General features: G+C 37.9%; 1 protein-coding gene across 1 annotated transcript; it reads left to right on the top strand.

Moving 5' to 3' along the window:
* Window positions 1-3,927: 3,927 nt before the first annotated feature.
* TIMM17A (translocase of inner mitochondrial membrane 17A) lies at window positions 3,928-13,783 on the top strand. Its single transcript, XM_015817999.2, has 6 exons — window positions 3,928-4,021; window positions 5,477-5,576; window positions 9,300-9,363; window positions 10,697-10,825; window positions 11,408-11,518; window positions 11,930-13,783. Exons 1-6 carry the CDS (start codon window positions 3,996-3,998, stop codon window positions 11,998-12,000), a joined length of 501 nt encoding a protein of 166 aa, XP_015673485.1. The 5' UTR covers window positions 3,928-3,995; the 3' UTR covers window positions 12,001-13,783.
* The last annotated feature ends 1,805 nt before the right edge of the window (window positions 13,784-15,588 follow it).

The following is a 15,588-nucleotide window of genomic DNA, read 5'->3' as shown; positions in this document are numbered from 1 at the left end:
TGAAAATGTTACATTGCTAGCAAAATATAGGGACAGTAGGAATGGTGGTTTCTGAGTAGTTCTGGAATTATTACTGGAAAGTTTTTCTTCCTCAGTTTTTATTTCAAAAGCTCACTAAATTGCTACAGTAGTATCATTGGAAATTGACAGGTTTTAAATTAATTTAAATTTACGGTAATTTCACAAAATGGTATTCTACCAAGGTATTAAACAAGTACTCCATTCATATGCCTTCCAGGTTGGGAAATTCTGACCAAATATTTCATATCTTTTATTATGCAAAGAATAAGCAAAGAATGTGCTTTTTCTGCGACTCACCTCCATCTTCTTTTGCCTGCTTTGTAACAACTAGTATTCATGTTGGAAGGTCAAATCTAGAAATGATGCTGAAAAACTAATACTTGCTTCGTTGTTTGACATTTGCATTATGTTTTTTATTCAGATTAGTGTTTTCCAGATCTGTTCAACTTCAAGTTGAGCTTGCCAATAGCATGTTGGAGATGCTTGGGGATGGTTGGTTTGCATCATAATTTGCATCATAATTTATTACAGTATATCTTAATATTTGAAAGAAATAATAGACTGATGTCAAAATAGAAAAATGTAATTCCAAAAATGCTACTTATGTAATCAATGACATGGATTATGTCATTAAGAAACAATATTGAATGAACATATCAAATTATCACTGTATTTATACTATTTAAAAATATTTTTTCAGATTGCACATTATCAGGCCTTGTGAATTTTAGTGCAATCTAATAACTGCCAAAGCAAAGTCAAAATACATTCTTTTTTACCTAGGTTTTTCTCCCATCCCCTCAGACCTTTCCTAAACCTAACTTTTACAAACAATGCACTCCATCTACTGACAGTCACTATTATTACACAACATGTAAAATATTATTATATGATGTAAATGTAGTGCAATATTTCAACTTTGTGTTACTGTAGTGTAAATAAAAGCCTCACTGGCCTTCAGTCCTCTACTTTTGTTGAACTAGATAGATATTTGATATGTGTTGTTACTTTGCTTTTAGGTTCAGTATTTTGGGCTTGTTCAACACAATGCTAAGAAGGAAATGTAATACAGTTTGTATCTTTTCTTGACAAAAACATCAGTCTAGTAGCAATTTTTCTTTTCTTTTTATTAAATGGCATAGGTCTTCTTGAACTGCAGCTTATTGCATCAGATGCATGAAGTAGCTTGATTGATGTAAGATTTAAATTGGAGTGAGGACGGGGAAATTGTTAAATAATAAGGTAGATGCAATCCGTCTCATATACAATCTGCATAACCAACCTCAGGTGGTCCTCGACTTACAACAGTTCATTTAGTGACCATTCAAAGTTACAATGGCACTGAAAAAAGTGAGTTATGACCAGTTTTCACACTTATAACTGTTGAACATTCCCATGGTCATGTGATCAAAATTCAGATGCTTGACAACTGATTCATATTTATGATGGCTGCAGTGTCCTGAAGTCATGTGATCCCCTTTTGCAACCTTCTGACAAGCTAGATTCACTTAACAACCATGTTACTAACTTAACAGCAGTGATTCACTTAACAACTGTGGCAAGAAAGGTCATAAAATGAAGCAAAACTCATTTAACAAATGGCTCACTTAGCAACAGAAATTTTGGGCTCAATTGTGGTTGTAAGTTGAGGACTACCTGTACTTTCCCTTCCTCCCTACCTCACTTCATTTAAATCTTAAATGAAATTTGTTAATAAGAGACACTACTAGAAGAGATGCTACTCTTAGTTTTTTTGCCATCATACACTACATTGGCTCTCTTTCTACAACATGGATGTCAAACTGCCGGCCTGTGGGCCAGATGTGTCATGCCAAAACCGCGGCCACCCCATTGCCGGCAATGGAAAAAAAGGCACGATACATCGTGACACATCACATGATGTTGCGAGTTTGATTCCCCTGTTCTACGATATAGTCTTGATTCATTTGATATGCATGATCTCCAAAATAAAGCCTTCGTTGACAGAAGTAGAAAATTTTGGACACATCCATGCTCAGGAGGAAAGCTCTTTCCCTGGTTCTCCGCTGTTCAGTCCTTGTTTTGGCATGCAAAGGGTAGTTCTATTCAGTCATAAAAGATCCAATCACTGGATGCCTCCTAGGACCTTTCTCCAACATAGAGACCGGCTTTCAAATGTCATTACTGTACTGTACATTTCTTACCTCTTGCTTTCTAGATGAACTTTCAATGAGAGTTTTGCATTATTCTCGTGATGGGATTAAAAGGCTATCTTGGCAATGGAAACATGGCCATATTTGGGTTATGTAGTAGTTGTGGGCTGGTCCAATTCACACGTGCAAAGAGACAGGGATCAGGGACAGCAGAGGGATATGGAGGGAAAGGGTGGCCAAGGGGCAGAAAGAGGCAGGAGGAAGAATTTGCAGCTTTATGATTTTTTCCAACTTAAGCTCTTCGTTAAGACACACTGCACTGTTACAGTGCAGACATACCACAGTGTTCCTTTAATGCAAGGGTAGGCAATCTTGGTTCTTTTATGACTCGTGGACTTCAACTCCCAGAATTCCTGAGTTAGCATAGCTGACTCAGGAATTCTGGGAGTTGAAGTCCACGAGTCATAAAAGAACCAAGGTTGCCTATCCCTGCTTTTAGTGCAACATCTTTATCTGTGTGGTGGAGGTTATGTAGTCGCTGAGTAGTGTCCGTCTCTTCGTGACTCAAAGGACCATAGTACTCCAGGCTCCCCTATTTTCCACCGTCTCCCGGAGTTTGCCCAAATATCCAGTACTGTACAGCAAAAAGGCACTTCATCCCTTCACACGTAAGCCACACAATCCGGAAATGGTAGGGAAACGTCATTTAGACTCCCGATATAAAACTACTCGACCTTGACTTTTTGTCACTTTGTTTTATCCTCAGCATGTCCGTCGTCAAAATTTAAAGTATCCATCGAATCGAATATACTACCGTAAATCGATCAACGCAGATCATTTTAACAGCGAGTTATTCTTTTGCTTTCCTATCCGTGATGCTAGAAAACTCCACGTTCGGTGAATTCTCCCCCCTACACCTTTTTTTTAATTATTAAAAGTTTTATAAAAATTTTACAATATAACTACCCCCCCTCTCCAAAACCCTCCCTGCCCCTCCCCCCCACTTCCCAGAGCTAATCACAGGGTTAACAATGAGATAATCATATTCTAACTAACATTAATCAATTATTAGAATAACAAATCTGTAAAAATCCTTTAACTCTTTCTTAACATAAAATATACTAAGATTAAACACAATAATAATAATAATATCATATTAATAATTAAAAACAAAGATAAATAAACTGGGTAACTATGTACCAACAATAATACTCTAAAATTCACTCAAAAACCAAATGGAACTTTTTGGTCCCATATTTCTTCTCAATATAATCTATCCATCTTCTCCAAACCGAAATATATCTTTCTTGTGAATAATCCTTCGCGTAAGCGGAAATCTTGGCCATTTCTGCTAAATTTGAGACTTTAAGTCAGTGTTTGTCAACCTTGACAATTTTAAGGCATGTGGACTTCAACTCCCAGAATTCCACAGCCAGCAATGCTGGCTGTGGAATTCTGGGAGTTGAAGTCCACATGCCTTAAAATTGTCAAGGTTGACAAACACTGCTTTAAGTGACCATTCTTCTATAGTGGGCAGCGCCCCCCCCCCCACCTTTATAGCATAAAGATCTCACACCGGAATCAAACTTAATTTTCCTCCAGAATTTTCCTTCGCCCTGGCGTCCCTGATGCAACCGGAGGACGGAAGGGGGAGGCAGCGCCGCAACCTCTCGGGTAGCTCAGCCCCGGAACTGGGCCTCGTTAGTTGACCCGGCCCCTTCGGGACTGGCAGCCAATGGCTGCGCCTCGCGTCGCCGGGGCCCGAAAGCCGCCCGATTCACAAGCCGGCAAGCGTCTGTCTGTATCTGAGCGTCACGCGGCTGTGCGGAAACCGGGTCGAAGATGGAGGAATACGCGCGAGAGCCTTGGTAAGCAATGGCCGTGGCTTTGGCTCCGGCCTCTTCCCTGCCTGTTTTTTTTTCTTCTCTCTAGCGGCAGCCGGCTCCGTCCTTAATGGGGCCTCCTTGGGACCCGCGCCGTTGCCCTTTCTCCTGCCGCGGCGTGCGGCCGGTCACCTTGGGGATGTGGATTGGTCGAGTCAGCAGTTCCTTCCTCGTAGAGGGCAAGGAACTCGGGGCATGCTCGGGGCTGGACGTCTTGCAGCCGGCGCGGCTCCTTTGAAAGTGGATCGGCAAGGGATCCGAAAAGAGGCAGCGTCGTCTGCGCTTCTTTTAGGGTGGCCGGAACCCGGCGGCCTTTGACTGGGAAGCGACGAGAGAAGGCAGGTGGGAATGAAGTGGCTGCGCGAGGCTTTGTTAGGCTGGACCTGCCCTTGAGATACTCCTTGCCGGTTTGGCAAACATATCATCTGTAAACATCAGTCCAATTTCTACTCCATCTTCTGTTGGAGGCAGGAGAGTCTGTGGTCTTCAGATGCTGCAGAATTACTGTACAGTTCCCAGCAGCTAACCAACCTGATAATGCAGAACTCTTGATCAATTCCCAGCAGCTAACCAAGGGGCCTTGTAAATCGTAACTCAGCACCCTATGTACAGTAGAGGGTATCCCCATCGCTGCTGTTAATTATAATACAGCCTGCTTGCTGACACCAGAATATTTAATTGGAGACATGTGGTTTCCAGTCATCATACATTGATAAGCCAAAAATATCAGTGGACCTGTATCAGGGTATGTTGCAATGCTCGCCCCTCAGCACTGTTACAACAGTTGCAGTTCCTTTAGTGCAGGGGTAGTCAACCTTGGCTCTTTTATGACTCGTGGACTTCAACTCCCAGAATTCCTGAGCCAGCTGTGCTGGCTCAGGAATTCTGGGAGTTGAAGTCCACGAGTCATAAAAGAGCCAAGGTTGACTACCCCTGCTTTAGTGCATCATTTTTATCAGTGTGGTGATTATTGTGCAGTCGCTAAGTAGCATCCATCTCTTTGTGACTCAAACGACATAGTTCGCCAGGCTCCCCTATTTTCCACCGTCTCCTGGAGTTTGCCCAAATATCCACGTGGTAGAGAAGTTCAGTCAAACCACATGTGTCCTTTTATACCATAGATGTTATTTGATAAAGCACAAAATCTTATTTTCTTTTTTTAAGCAACAATTCTAGGCCTTTCAGATGATTTCTGTGTTGATTTCCTTTTTCTGACAAGGTTGCAAGGTTTTGTTACCTAGTCTCAAGATTGTAGCAGAGTGTCCACAATGAAAAATAAACTTGAAACATATACTGTATTTGTCTGTTGGTTTTTGTTTTGATATTTTTGGGATGTGCATTTGTTAGCAAGGTAATGGACATAATACATTGAAGCTGAAGTATCTGAGGAATTGTTTGCTGTGATCTAGTTACAAGATTTATCTACATCTATATTTTTAGCCCCTGGAGAATAGTGGATGATTGTGGTGGTGCTTTCACAATGGGAGCCATCGGTGGAGGCATCTTTCAAGCCATCAAAGGATTCAGAAATTCTCCAGTGGTGAGTTAAAATAATTTCTAGAGTCAAGGTTTGATTACTTTTTCTAAAGTGTTTAAATACAGAGTTTTGGAAATAATGAATTCAGGGCAAATAATTTCTTATATTTTTGAATATATAAAATTATATATGTTATATTTAAATAATATGAAGCACATTTTTTAAAAATGCCTGTTCTCTGAAATCATAAAAATCATATAATTGTGGAAGGATCTACAACTATTATGTAATCCAACTCCTTGCACTGTGCAGGAAAAACAACCCATCCATGAGAGTGGCTGCTCAGCCTCTTCTTAAAAACCTCCAGAGATGGAGAATTCACAGTATGTTTATTTTTATTTATTTATTAAACAAACAAGCTCATATAGCCATTCATCTACAGAAAAAACTTTGGGCAGCAAGCAAGAATCACAATATAATTAAAACAAAAACAACCAATTATATCCATCAATCATTCTGTGCCAATCCCTTCAGTATCTCAGCGTCAGTGCCTTGGCAAATAGGTCCCAATAGCTCTTCAGCTAGTTCATTCCATGTTGTATAGTTTATTTCAGTGGTGGCGAACCTATGGCACGGGTGCCAGAGACGGCACTCAGAGCCCTCTCTGTGGGCACGCGCGCTGTCGCCCCAGTCCTAGGCCTTCAGCTGGGTTTTATAAAACCTTTTCACTTTAGGCCTCTGCCACCATGTGCAAAAAAAAAAAAAGGTTCAATCAGTCAATTTCAACTTCTCGAGGGAAAAAAAAGTTCTTGCAAAGTTGGAATTGATTGATTTAACTTTTTAGTCCCACCCAGTCTGCCGTTACCACTGCAGCCATGCCCATCCAATTGGCCACACCCAGCCAATGGGCCACACCCAGCCAATGGGCCACACCCACCTGGCACTCGACGATACATAAGTGGGTTTTGGGTTGCAGTTTGGGCACTCAGTCTCTAAAAGGTTCGCCATCACTGGTTTATTTCATCAGGGTCCTAACCGATAAGCATCTTCTTTTGCTATGTTCATTCCCAACCTATGCTATTCAGATCACTATTTCCTTTGGATGTAAAGACAGAGGTAAAATAGTTCCTCTGCTTCTTCTTGATCATTTGCTAAGATTTCTCCCTTTGTGTTAAGCAGTGAAGCCACTGAGACTTTAGTCTTCCTCTTGCTATTAACAGAATTGAGGAAGCCCATCCTGCTAGATTTTGCTTCTCTTGCTAGCCTTAGCTCATTTTCCGTTTTTGCCTTCCTGATCTTATTGTTATATTTCTAAGCTGAAGTTTTGTAAACTTCCTTGATCATTAACACTTCGTTCCAATTTCGACTGAGCATCGTTCTTTTGTATCAGCCTCTTTGTGAGCTGCCTGTTTAACCACACTGGCTCCTTTAGATGTCTTCTAGTAATCTAGTTTGCCTTCTCACTGATATTGTTTATGATTTAAATCCTTAATTTCTGTTTGAAAAATCATCATCTTTGCCTTTAAGGTCTCCTTCCTATGGTATCTTCCTTATTTCTTTTAATTTATTAAAACAGGTTATTTCTAAAATCCATGAGCTGTTTGACTGTTTTTACCAAGTAAAAAATAACATTATGATCAGTGCAAATCTAGGATTTATCAGCCATCTTTTCTTTTGACAAAATTAGTCCACAAGTATTTTAACAGGTAAAATCTCTTACCATAACCACTTAATGGATTTTTGAGGCTTCTATTACCTGCTTTAAATATCTTCATCTACTTCTGACTGGATTGGTAGTCTGTAACTGACTCTTCATAAGATACCACTTTTGCTAGTTTGCCCTGTCCTCTTGATCCAGATGCTTTCAACACTCATGTTACTATCACTCCAGTGGACTTATACACACAGTAGTGCTTAAAAGTTTGTGAACTCTTCTGTAGTTTCAATATGTCTCCATAAATACGATCTCAATTTTCCACACATGTCCTAAAACTAGATAATGAGAATCCAATTAAACAAATGAATCAAAGTCCTTGCACCTCCTCATTTATATATTGAGGAAAATGATCCAAAGCTACACATTTGTATGGCAAAACTAGATGAACCTGGCTTTAAGTAACTGGTATGCTGCCCCCACTCCCTTGGGCAGCAATAACTGCAACTAAATGTTTCCAATAATACTGATTCAGTCCTGCACATCGGCTTGGAGGAATTTTTGTTCATTCTTCCTTACAGAAGAGCTTCAACTTAGGGGTGTTGGGTTTCCTTGCAGAAGCTGCCAGCTTTAGGTCCTTCCACAACATTTCTCTAGGATTAAGGTCAGGACTTCGACTTGGCTATTACAAAATATTAAGTTTCTTCTGCTTTAATTATTTTTTGATTTTGTGACTTGTCTGTTTTGAGACATTGTCTTGCTGCCCGATCTATTTTCTCTTGAACTTCATTTCACAGATACCCTGACATTTTCTTACAGGATTTGTGAGTAAAATTTGCAATTCATAGTTTCATCAATATCCTAGGTCAGGCAGCAAAGCAGGCCCAAACCATGATAAGGCTGTCACATTTCGCAAAGGGCAACATTGGGCAACAGTGTTCTTTTTTGAGAGGTGGCTTTCTCCTTGCAGTGCTGCCATGGACAGTGTTCTCTTGATGGTGTCAGTCAACATTTCCTAGAGTATTTCATGCCTTGTTTTTGGGCTGATCGTGGTTAATCACTCCTGGGGAAGTAACAGTGGTGTTGAATTGCCTCACTTTATACATGATCTGCCTGAAAATGGACTAGTAGAGTCCAAAGTCTTTGGAAATAGTTTTGTAACATTTTCCAGACTGGTGAGCATCAACAACTGTTTGTCAGAGGTCCTCAGAAATCTCCTTTATTCGAGCCATGACACATTTCCACATACCTGTTTTTTGAAGATCAGACTTTAATAGTGAATTTCCAACATTATATGCTTTAAGTAAGGCAGGACTTCCCCCACTCACACCTGATAATCACCTTTTGATTGAAACACTTGACTCTAATTTCCCCTTCAAATAAATTGATAATCATAGAGATTGATGCACAAATATGTAGCTTTGGATAATTTACCTCAAAAAATAAATGAAGAAGTGTAATATTTGACTCATTAGCTTAATTGGGTTCTCAATCTTTCTATTAAAGTTAGTTTTTAGTACACTTACTAATTTCAATAAAGTCTGCATACTGTATATTTGTCTACAAAATAGGGAATACAAAATCAGAATGATCAATTAAAATTGAAACATCAGAGCAGAGTATAACTGTATAAAGCAGAGTGAAGAATTTGGAGAACTGAGGTACAACAATTTGTTTGATCATTTCTAAGCAAGTCTGTCTTTTATTTTTCTTTTCATTATTACCCCTTTTCTTATGTTTATTTATCACATTTGTATAGCCACCTGACTCTACAATAGTCCAACCACCATAGCTGTATGTATACATAATATACACCTCACAGGTCTGTTCTTTATGCCTGATAAATTGGATTCTAATCCATGAAAAATTAGTTTAGGCAGTTTAGTTTATAGCTTTATCTTTTATGATCCAGACTTCATATAAATGAGAATATAAATGATCAGTGAACCAACCTAATGTAGCCTCGAGCCATTTAATCAAAGTACTTTCTTGATACTTTAAACTATAGGATGGTGATGAGTAGAATTTTAACTTAGTATATCAATCTCAGGATCATAGCTTAAACTCTGTCGATTGTAAATTGAATAAAAACCTTTGGTATTGCTCTAATAGTGTATTTTTACTTTTTCCAGGGTGTAAATTACCGGTTGCGGGGTAGTTTGACGGCTATTAAAAGCAGAGCACCACAGCTAGGAGGTAATTATTGTTGTAATTCCTTCTCTGTTTTAAAAAGAAAAGTGATAACATTTCTTGGGGGACATGGCTTTTACTTATCTTTAGTGTAGTATATAACTGAAGAAGGGGGTACTATAGCTGTGCCATTAACTGCCATGCTCTTTTGACAATGAAAAGAAGGGAACAGAAGCCTATTTTCTTTTAAATCAGGAAAAAGTAACACTCATATTACATTTGTCAATATATTTTTTGCTTGAGCATTTCCTTCCTAGGTGGAGAAGGAAGACCATCTCTTCCAAGTACCCGGTCTACCTAAGCAGAGAGAAAAGAACACTTCATAGTTATCTTTCAAGATTTATACTTTGAGAAACTTTTGTTTCCTGGCTAGAGAGTAGATTTCTTCTTTTCTCTCTAAAATAAAGTTATTTAGAAGCATAGATAAGTACTTTCAACAAGAATCCTCATATATTCATTTGTGAGAAAATATGTGTTCAATTCCAATGTGAGGACAAAACAGTTATCTTAAAATAGGGCAAAAGAGGGTAAAGTGTTATCATTGAATGTATGAACTGAGAGCTAGCTTGGCCTGAGTTCTAAACATGTCATAGGCACAAAAGCCACGTGAGTGGTTTTTGAGCCAATTACTCTCAGCCCTAGGGGAAAAAAGTGGCAAACAACTTCCAGAAACTGCATGGTCTTGTCCGTATAATCACCAGGAGTCCAGAATGGCTTGAAAGAAGAAGAAAAAAATTATCTTTTATTTATTAAGTCAGCGGTTCTCAACCTATGGGTTGCGACCCCATTTGGGGTCGATCGACCATTTCACGGGGGTCGCCAAGCAAGGCTGTCCACCATTTTTTTCCCCTTTTCCAGCGGGTGCCTTACCTCCCTTGAGCTGGGCCAGCTGGTGGTCGGCCTGCTCCATCTCTGCCGCTTGCCAGCTACGCCTCGGCCGGCGCAGGGGGCGGAACCACGCATGCACGGCGCTCCCGGGCAGGGAAAGTCCTCGACTTACGACCGGTTTAGTCCTCGACTTACAACCGGTTTAGTCCTCGACTTACAAAAGGTTGAGAACCACTGTATTAAGTGAACTGCTTTGAGGAATTAAGGGGATGCAGATTTTAAACAAATGTATTTGCCCTTTGGAATATTGCTAAGGAGCTCTGGTGGGCATTAATTATACTTCCTTTTTGTGTTAAGTTCTTGAATATTTGATATGTTTCCTCATAACTAAAGGTTCTGTTTCTTTTTGAACTTAAATAAAATTTCTCCAGCTTCTTTTGCTAGAATCCACATTTAAAAATGACCACTAAAACCTTGGTTATAAGTTCTGAATTATTTATCATTCAAATAGGTAGCTTTGCTATCTGGGGTGGTCTCTTCTCCATGATCGACTGTAGCCTGGTGAAAGCAAGAGGAAAAGAAGATCCTTGGAATTCTATTACCAGTGGTGCTTTAACAGGGGCCATTTTAGCTTCAAGAAGTAAGGACCATTGTAGAGATACTGCCTACGACAAATTGAGAATGAACATTTTTTTAAAATTTCTGACAATAATTAAAATGAAAAATGATCATTTATCAGCACATATTTTATGATTCTTAATTTTCTGCATTAGAATTTCTTGAAAGGATGGAGAGGGGGTTGCACCTAAAGTTTTGGAGTGATATATGTGACCTTTAGGCTGCAGGATGTATATTCCTGCTATAAAGAATCTACACTGTATTTTCAGTGTTTTAGCTTGACATTCCCATTTTCACCAAGTTTTTGGAGAGAATGACTCTTTTCTTCCTTTTTAGTCCCCTCTGGGTTTATTTTACTGCTATCTTTATTCTTTTGTCTCATGCTGTTTTTGTGTTGTGTACTGTTCTTTTGTTTTTAAATGTTTAGCAACTGTAAACTGTCCAACGCTAGGAGCTGGACACTTAATAAATTTAATAAGTTATTATTACTACTATATGGTTGATATTTCCAGCATAAAATGTAATCTGGTGTATTATTATAGGATGATTTTTAAAAATTATTCTAAATCTTGGTTTTTTTGTTTTTGTTTTTTAAATTTATTAGATGGACCAATTGCAATGGTTGGGTCTGCAGCTATGGGAGGAATTCTTCTAGCTTTAATTGAAGGAGCAGGTATCATGTTAACAAGATTTGCATCTGTGCAATTTCCAAATGGTAAGATAATTGCTTAGTTTAATATGCTGTAAAACCTGATATTTAATTCTCTTACTGAGAAACAATTTTACTTTTTTAAAAAGTTCCATTAAATATTGTGGCAGTAATTTTCACAGCAATAAATAGAAAGCATTCAAATAAAAAATTTGCAGCTACTTAAAAGTATTTGCAAATTTTTAATACTTTCACATAACAGGCATCAAAACATTGTGTAATAGTGGTGTCATACAGTTGTCAATTCTAGTTCTAACACATTAGAGTAATTTCTGAACTGTGATTGCCTTCCCAATTGCACATTAGCATGGAACAATCATACCCTAAGAATTCCCATTTTCTCCCTTGACCCTAATGAAATTCAGTGCAGCAATACACTGCAGAATGTTAAATGATTGTTATTTTTTTTAATTACAGGTCCTCAGTTTTCTGATGACCCATCTCAGTTACAGGCCTCTCCTTTTGGGGACTATAGGCAGTACCAATGATTTCTTCTGTTTCTGCTGAATTTTAAAGTTTTACCTTTAAAAGAAGAAGCAAAATGCAGCCTCATTTGAAGACTTTTCATTGGATGTGTACATGTAGATGTTATTATATTTTTCACAATATTTAAAAGATAATGAATATGAATCTATCACTGTAAATAAATATGAAATGCCTGCAAACTCCATAGATATTCCTTAACTTAAGGATCAAGCAACATATGGATCTGTGGCCTTTTTCAGTATAATGCAAATTACATCACTGGGGATATAACAACCATGTAATATCAAAACGTACGGAATGCATTAGAAGAATATGTGCTGGTAACAGATATCTGCAGTGAGCTGCATTGTTTCCTTCCAGATAATCAGAAAGAGAGGTGCAAAGTAAAGAAGAAATATTTAATTTCCTTTTAATTTTTTATAATGTTAATATATTCTCAATAGTGAGATTGAAATATTAAGAAAGATCATAATAGTTCTTTACTGAATATTTAAAATAATGTATTATGTTGGCAAAAGATTCAAGGATTATTTTTGGCAAAAAATCTGTTTTTTTCTTGAGCTTTTTTAATCTTTGGAGAATAAGTTCTATATGTTGTTCACATAACAGTGGATGAAATGTTTGTGATCAGATGGTGTAATTTGCATGTCTAAAGTTCCTTACCCTACCTGCACAACAACACAATTGTCCCTCATATCAGCCTTATCTGAAACATTTGTATTTAAAACTTTTGTCTGTTTTAAATGAGTTTACTATTTTTTCCCAAGCAATTATACAAAGAATATAAATATATTACCTGTTTTAAGACTAAACATGAGAATGAAGTATTGCTTTAACAAGACAAAATGCTCTATGAACTTGTTCAGTAGTTTGGAAAAGTTAGGGATGTACAGCATTTCACATACCAAGGGAAAAACATGTTTCAGGATGCCTGAGGGTGTTCTGTTGGAAACTTGTTAAAGCAGCCATGTCTTCCTACGATTGCATGGCTGTCCTCCATAATGGTAGCATGATGTTGAGAAAAGACACACTTGGTCTGGAGCTACATGCAGACCTAAATGCACACTAAAACAACTTTACTCCTAGTAATCTAAAACAGATTCCCAACCCCCAGCCTGTTAGGAAACAGACTGCACAAGTGGTGGATAAGTGAGCAAAGCTTTGTCTCCACAGGTGTGGGATCTAGGTTGCACATGAAACCATTCCCCCTCTATGGAAAAATTGTCTTCCATGAAACCAGTCCCTGGTACCAGAAAGGTTGGAGACTGCTGATCTAAAGTACTGAACAGCCCTATTATAGATCTTATTTATGTGATACTAGTTGCAAAAAAACTGGCAACACAGAACAGTCTTTCTGAAGTTAAAATTAAATTACTGCTCTCCAAAGGCACCTATGTCTTATTGTTACATTTTAAAATGCATCTTCTGTAAGGATTCACACGTGTCAGCTTTCTGTGCTTTCTGCATTGTCTTGAGGTAGTCAACTGTGGCTGGGCTGCACCATTTCAGATAAACATTTAATTAAACAAAGATACAGTAAATTAATAGAGAAGACAGTTTAAACTCTTTCTCCATGTGGAAAAATTTGAAGTCTTGGAAGTTCCTATCTGTACTCTAGTACAATCCCAGGATCTTTTGTCATTTTAAGTAAGAATTGAATTTTCTGTATTGCATGGAGATTTACATGTCAATAGTACAATACTGAAGATTTTTGGATAAACTATTTTAAGAAGTTAGCTCCAATAAATTCACAATTGCTCCAATAAATTCACAATTATCAAATTATTTGGGTTTTTATGTGTGTTCTATTCTTGCAAATTTCTACTTAAATTAAGCCTTGAGATACATGATAGGAGAGACTGTATAACCCTGAAGATATTTTTGAGATACAGTACAATTTTGATATAGCGTGGACAGCTTTTTTACCAGCAGTACTTTAATGTAGGTTGTATTAGGATATATTTATGGCTTATGAATACAAATAGTGACTTTCTTTAGTGACTGCCTTGTACAGCTACAATAGAGATGAAAAAGTAAATTTGTGAGCAACCCTCATGTTTAAGACCTTTGCAGGTCTGTAAAGTAAAGTAAAGCTAAAGTAAGTTCATAAGCAAAATTGCAGTTTCACTTAGCAACCACTTCGCTTAATGGAGCTGCTTATCCCAATTGTGGTCACTAAACAAGGACTCCTCTATCTTATTTGCATATAGGGATGCATATTTGCATCCATGTAAACAAAATACATGAATGAAGAGGATGTTTAATGGGGAATATTGCACCTCAAAATCTAAGGAAGTCAGTAACATCTATTATTATTTGTTTTTAGAGAACTAATTGCAAGGGAATTAGAATTATACAGAATACTCGGCGGGTAACGTGTTGAGAAGGATTTAATCATACAGCCAATTAAATAAGCATTTTTGAGAAGATTCAGTGCTGGGTTAATATATTACACCAATCTATAACTTATTTAAACTGGGTTTTTTAAAACTGAATTTAAACTTGCCAAATAAAAACAAAATTAACTGTAATTTACCACAAATATAGTAGTCCTCAACTGACGGGCCACAGCTGAGCCCAAAATTTCTGTTGCTAAGCAGGACAATTGTTAAGTGAGTTTTGCCTCATTTTACGACCTTGTCACAGTTGTTAAGTGAATCACCAGCTGTTAAGTTAGTAACAGCTGTTAAGTATATCTGGTTTCCCAATTGACTTTGCTTGTCAGAGTTGCAAAAGATAATCATATGACACTGGTAGCCTAAAACTATCATAAATGCATGCCAGTTTGCCAAGTGTCCAAATTTTGATCATGTGACCATGGGGATGTTACAACAGTCATAGGTGTGAAAAATGGACATAAGTCTTTTTCCAGTTCTATCATAACTTAGAACAGTCACTAAACAAATGGTTGTAAGTTGAGGATTACCTGTATGTGATCAGGTGGTGAATTGCTAAGTGGTATTGTGGTTGGGCTTACAAAATTGGCTAACATGAAATAATGCTACAAAACTCTTTTAAGTTTTTGAATATTCCACTTTTCCTCACACTTTAGGACTTCATAGAACTGGATGAACAAAAAGCTCCCAGAAAAGTCCCTAAAATCAGACCAGATTGTATCACCATAGCTCATGTACTGTGCAGTTCACAAATTAATCACTTCAGATGCATTTGATCAATGGTACAAAAAGAAGCTTTTCCTTTCCCCTCCTTTCTAACTGATTTAATTTTTTTTAAAATGATGATGATGATGATGATCATGATGCAATCTCACGTATGTCACTCTTAATATGGGGCTGTCAGCTCTGATGCTGCAAGTGTAATCAACCACTCTGGCAGTTGCTCTGAGACAACTCTATGGTCAATCATATAACCATAGAGTCCTCTAGAACTTGCAGAACTGGTCCACAAGTGTTGGCAGCTGTTCTGAGCCCTAGTTTGAACATAGAGTCCTCAGAGCAACTGCCAGAATGGCTCCTAACATCTCAGGATTTGAGCAGTGGTATTAGCAACTTCACTATAAACATAATGGTGACAACGACAGTAGTAGGAGGGTAAGGGGGCAAAGCAGCAAGAGAGAGAGAACCATGGAA

This window comes from Protobothrops mucrosquamatus, unplaced genomic scaffold, assembly GCF_001527695.2.
Source record: "Protobothrops mucrosquamatus isolate PMUCROS unplaced genomic scaffold, P.Mucros_1.0 scaffold661, whole genome shotgun sequence".
Classification (NCBI taxonomy): Eukaryota; Metazoa; Chordata; class Lepidosauria; order Squamata; family Viperidae; genus Protobothrops; species Protobothrops mucrosquamatus.
This window is presented reverse-complemented; position numbering and strand designations above follow the sequence as displayed.

Excerpts from the sequence above, each read along its gene's own strand:
- TIMM17A (XM_015817999.2), top strand. The coding sequence starts at position 3,996 with ATGGAGGAATACGCGCGAGAGCCTTG. Across the intron at positions 5,577-9,299 it reads GATTCAGAAATTCTCCAGTG|GGTGTAAATTACCGGTTGCG; the intron begins GTGAGTTAAAAT and ends TACTTTTTCCAG. Across the intron at positions 9,364-10,696 it reads CAGAGCACCACAGCTAGGAG|GTAGCTTTGCTATCTGGGGT; the intron begins GTAATTATTGTT and ends TCATTCAAATAG.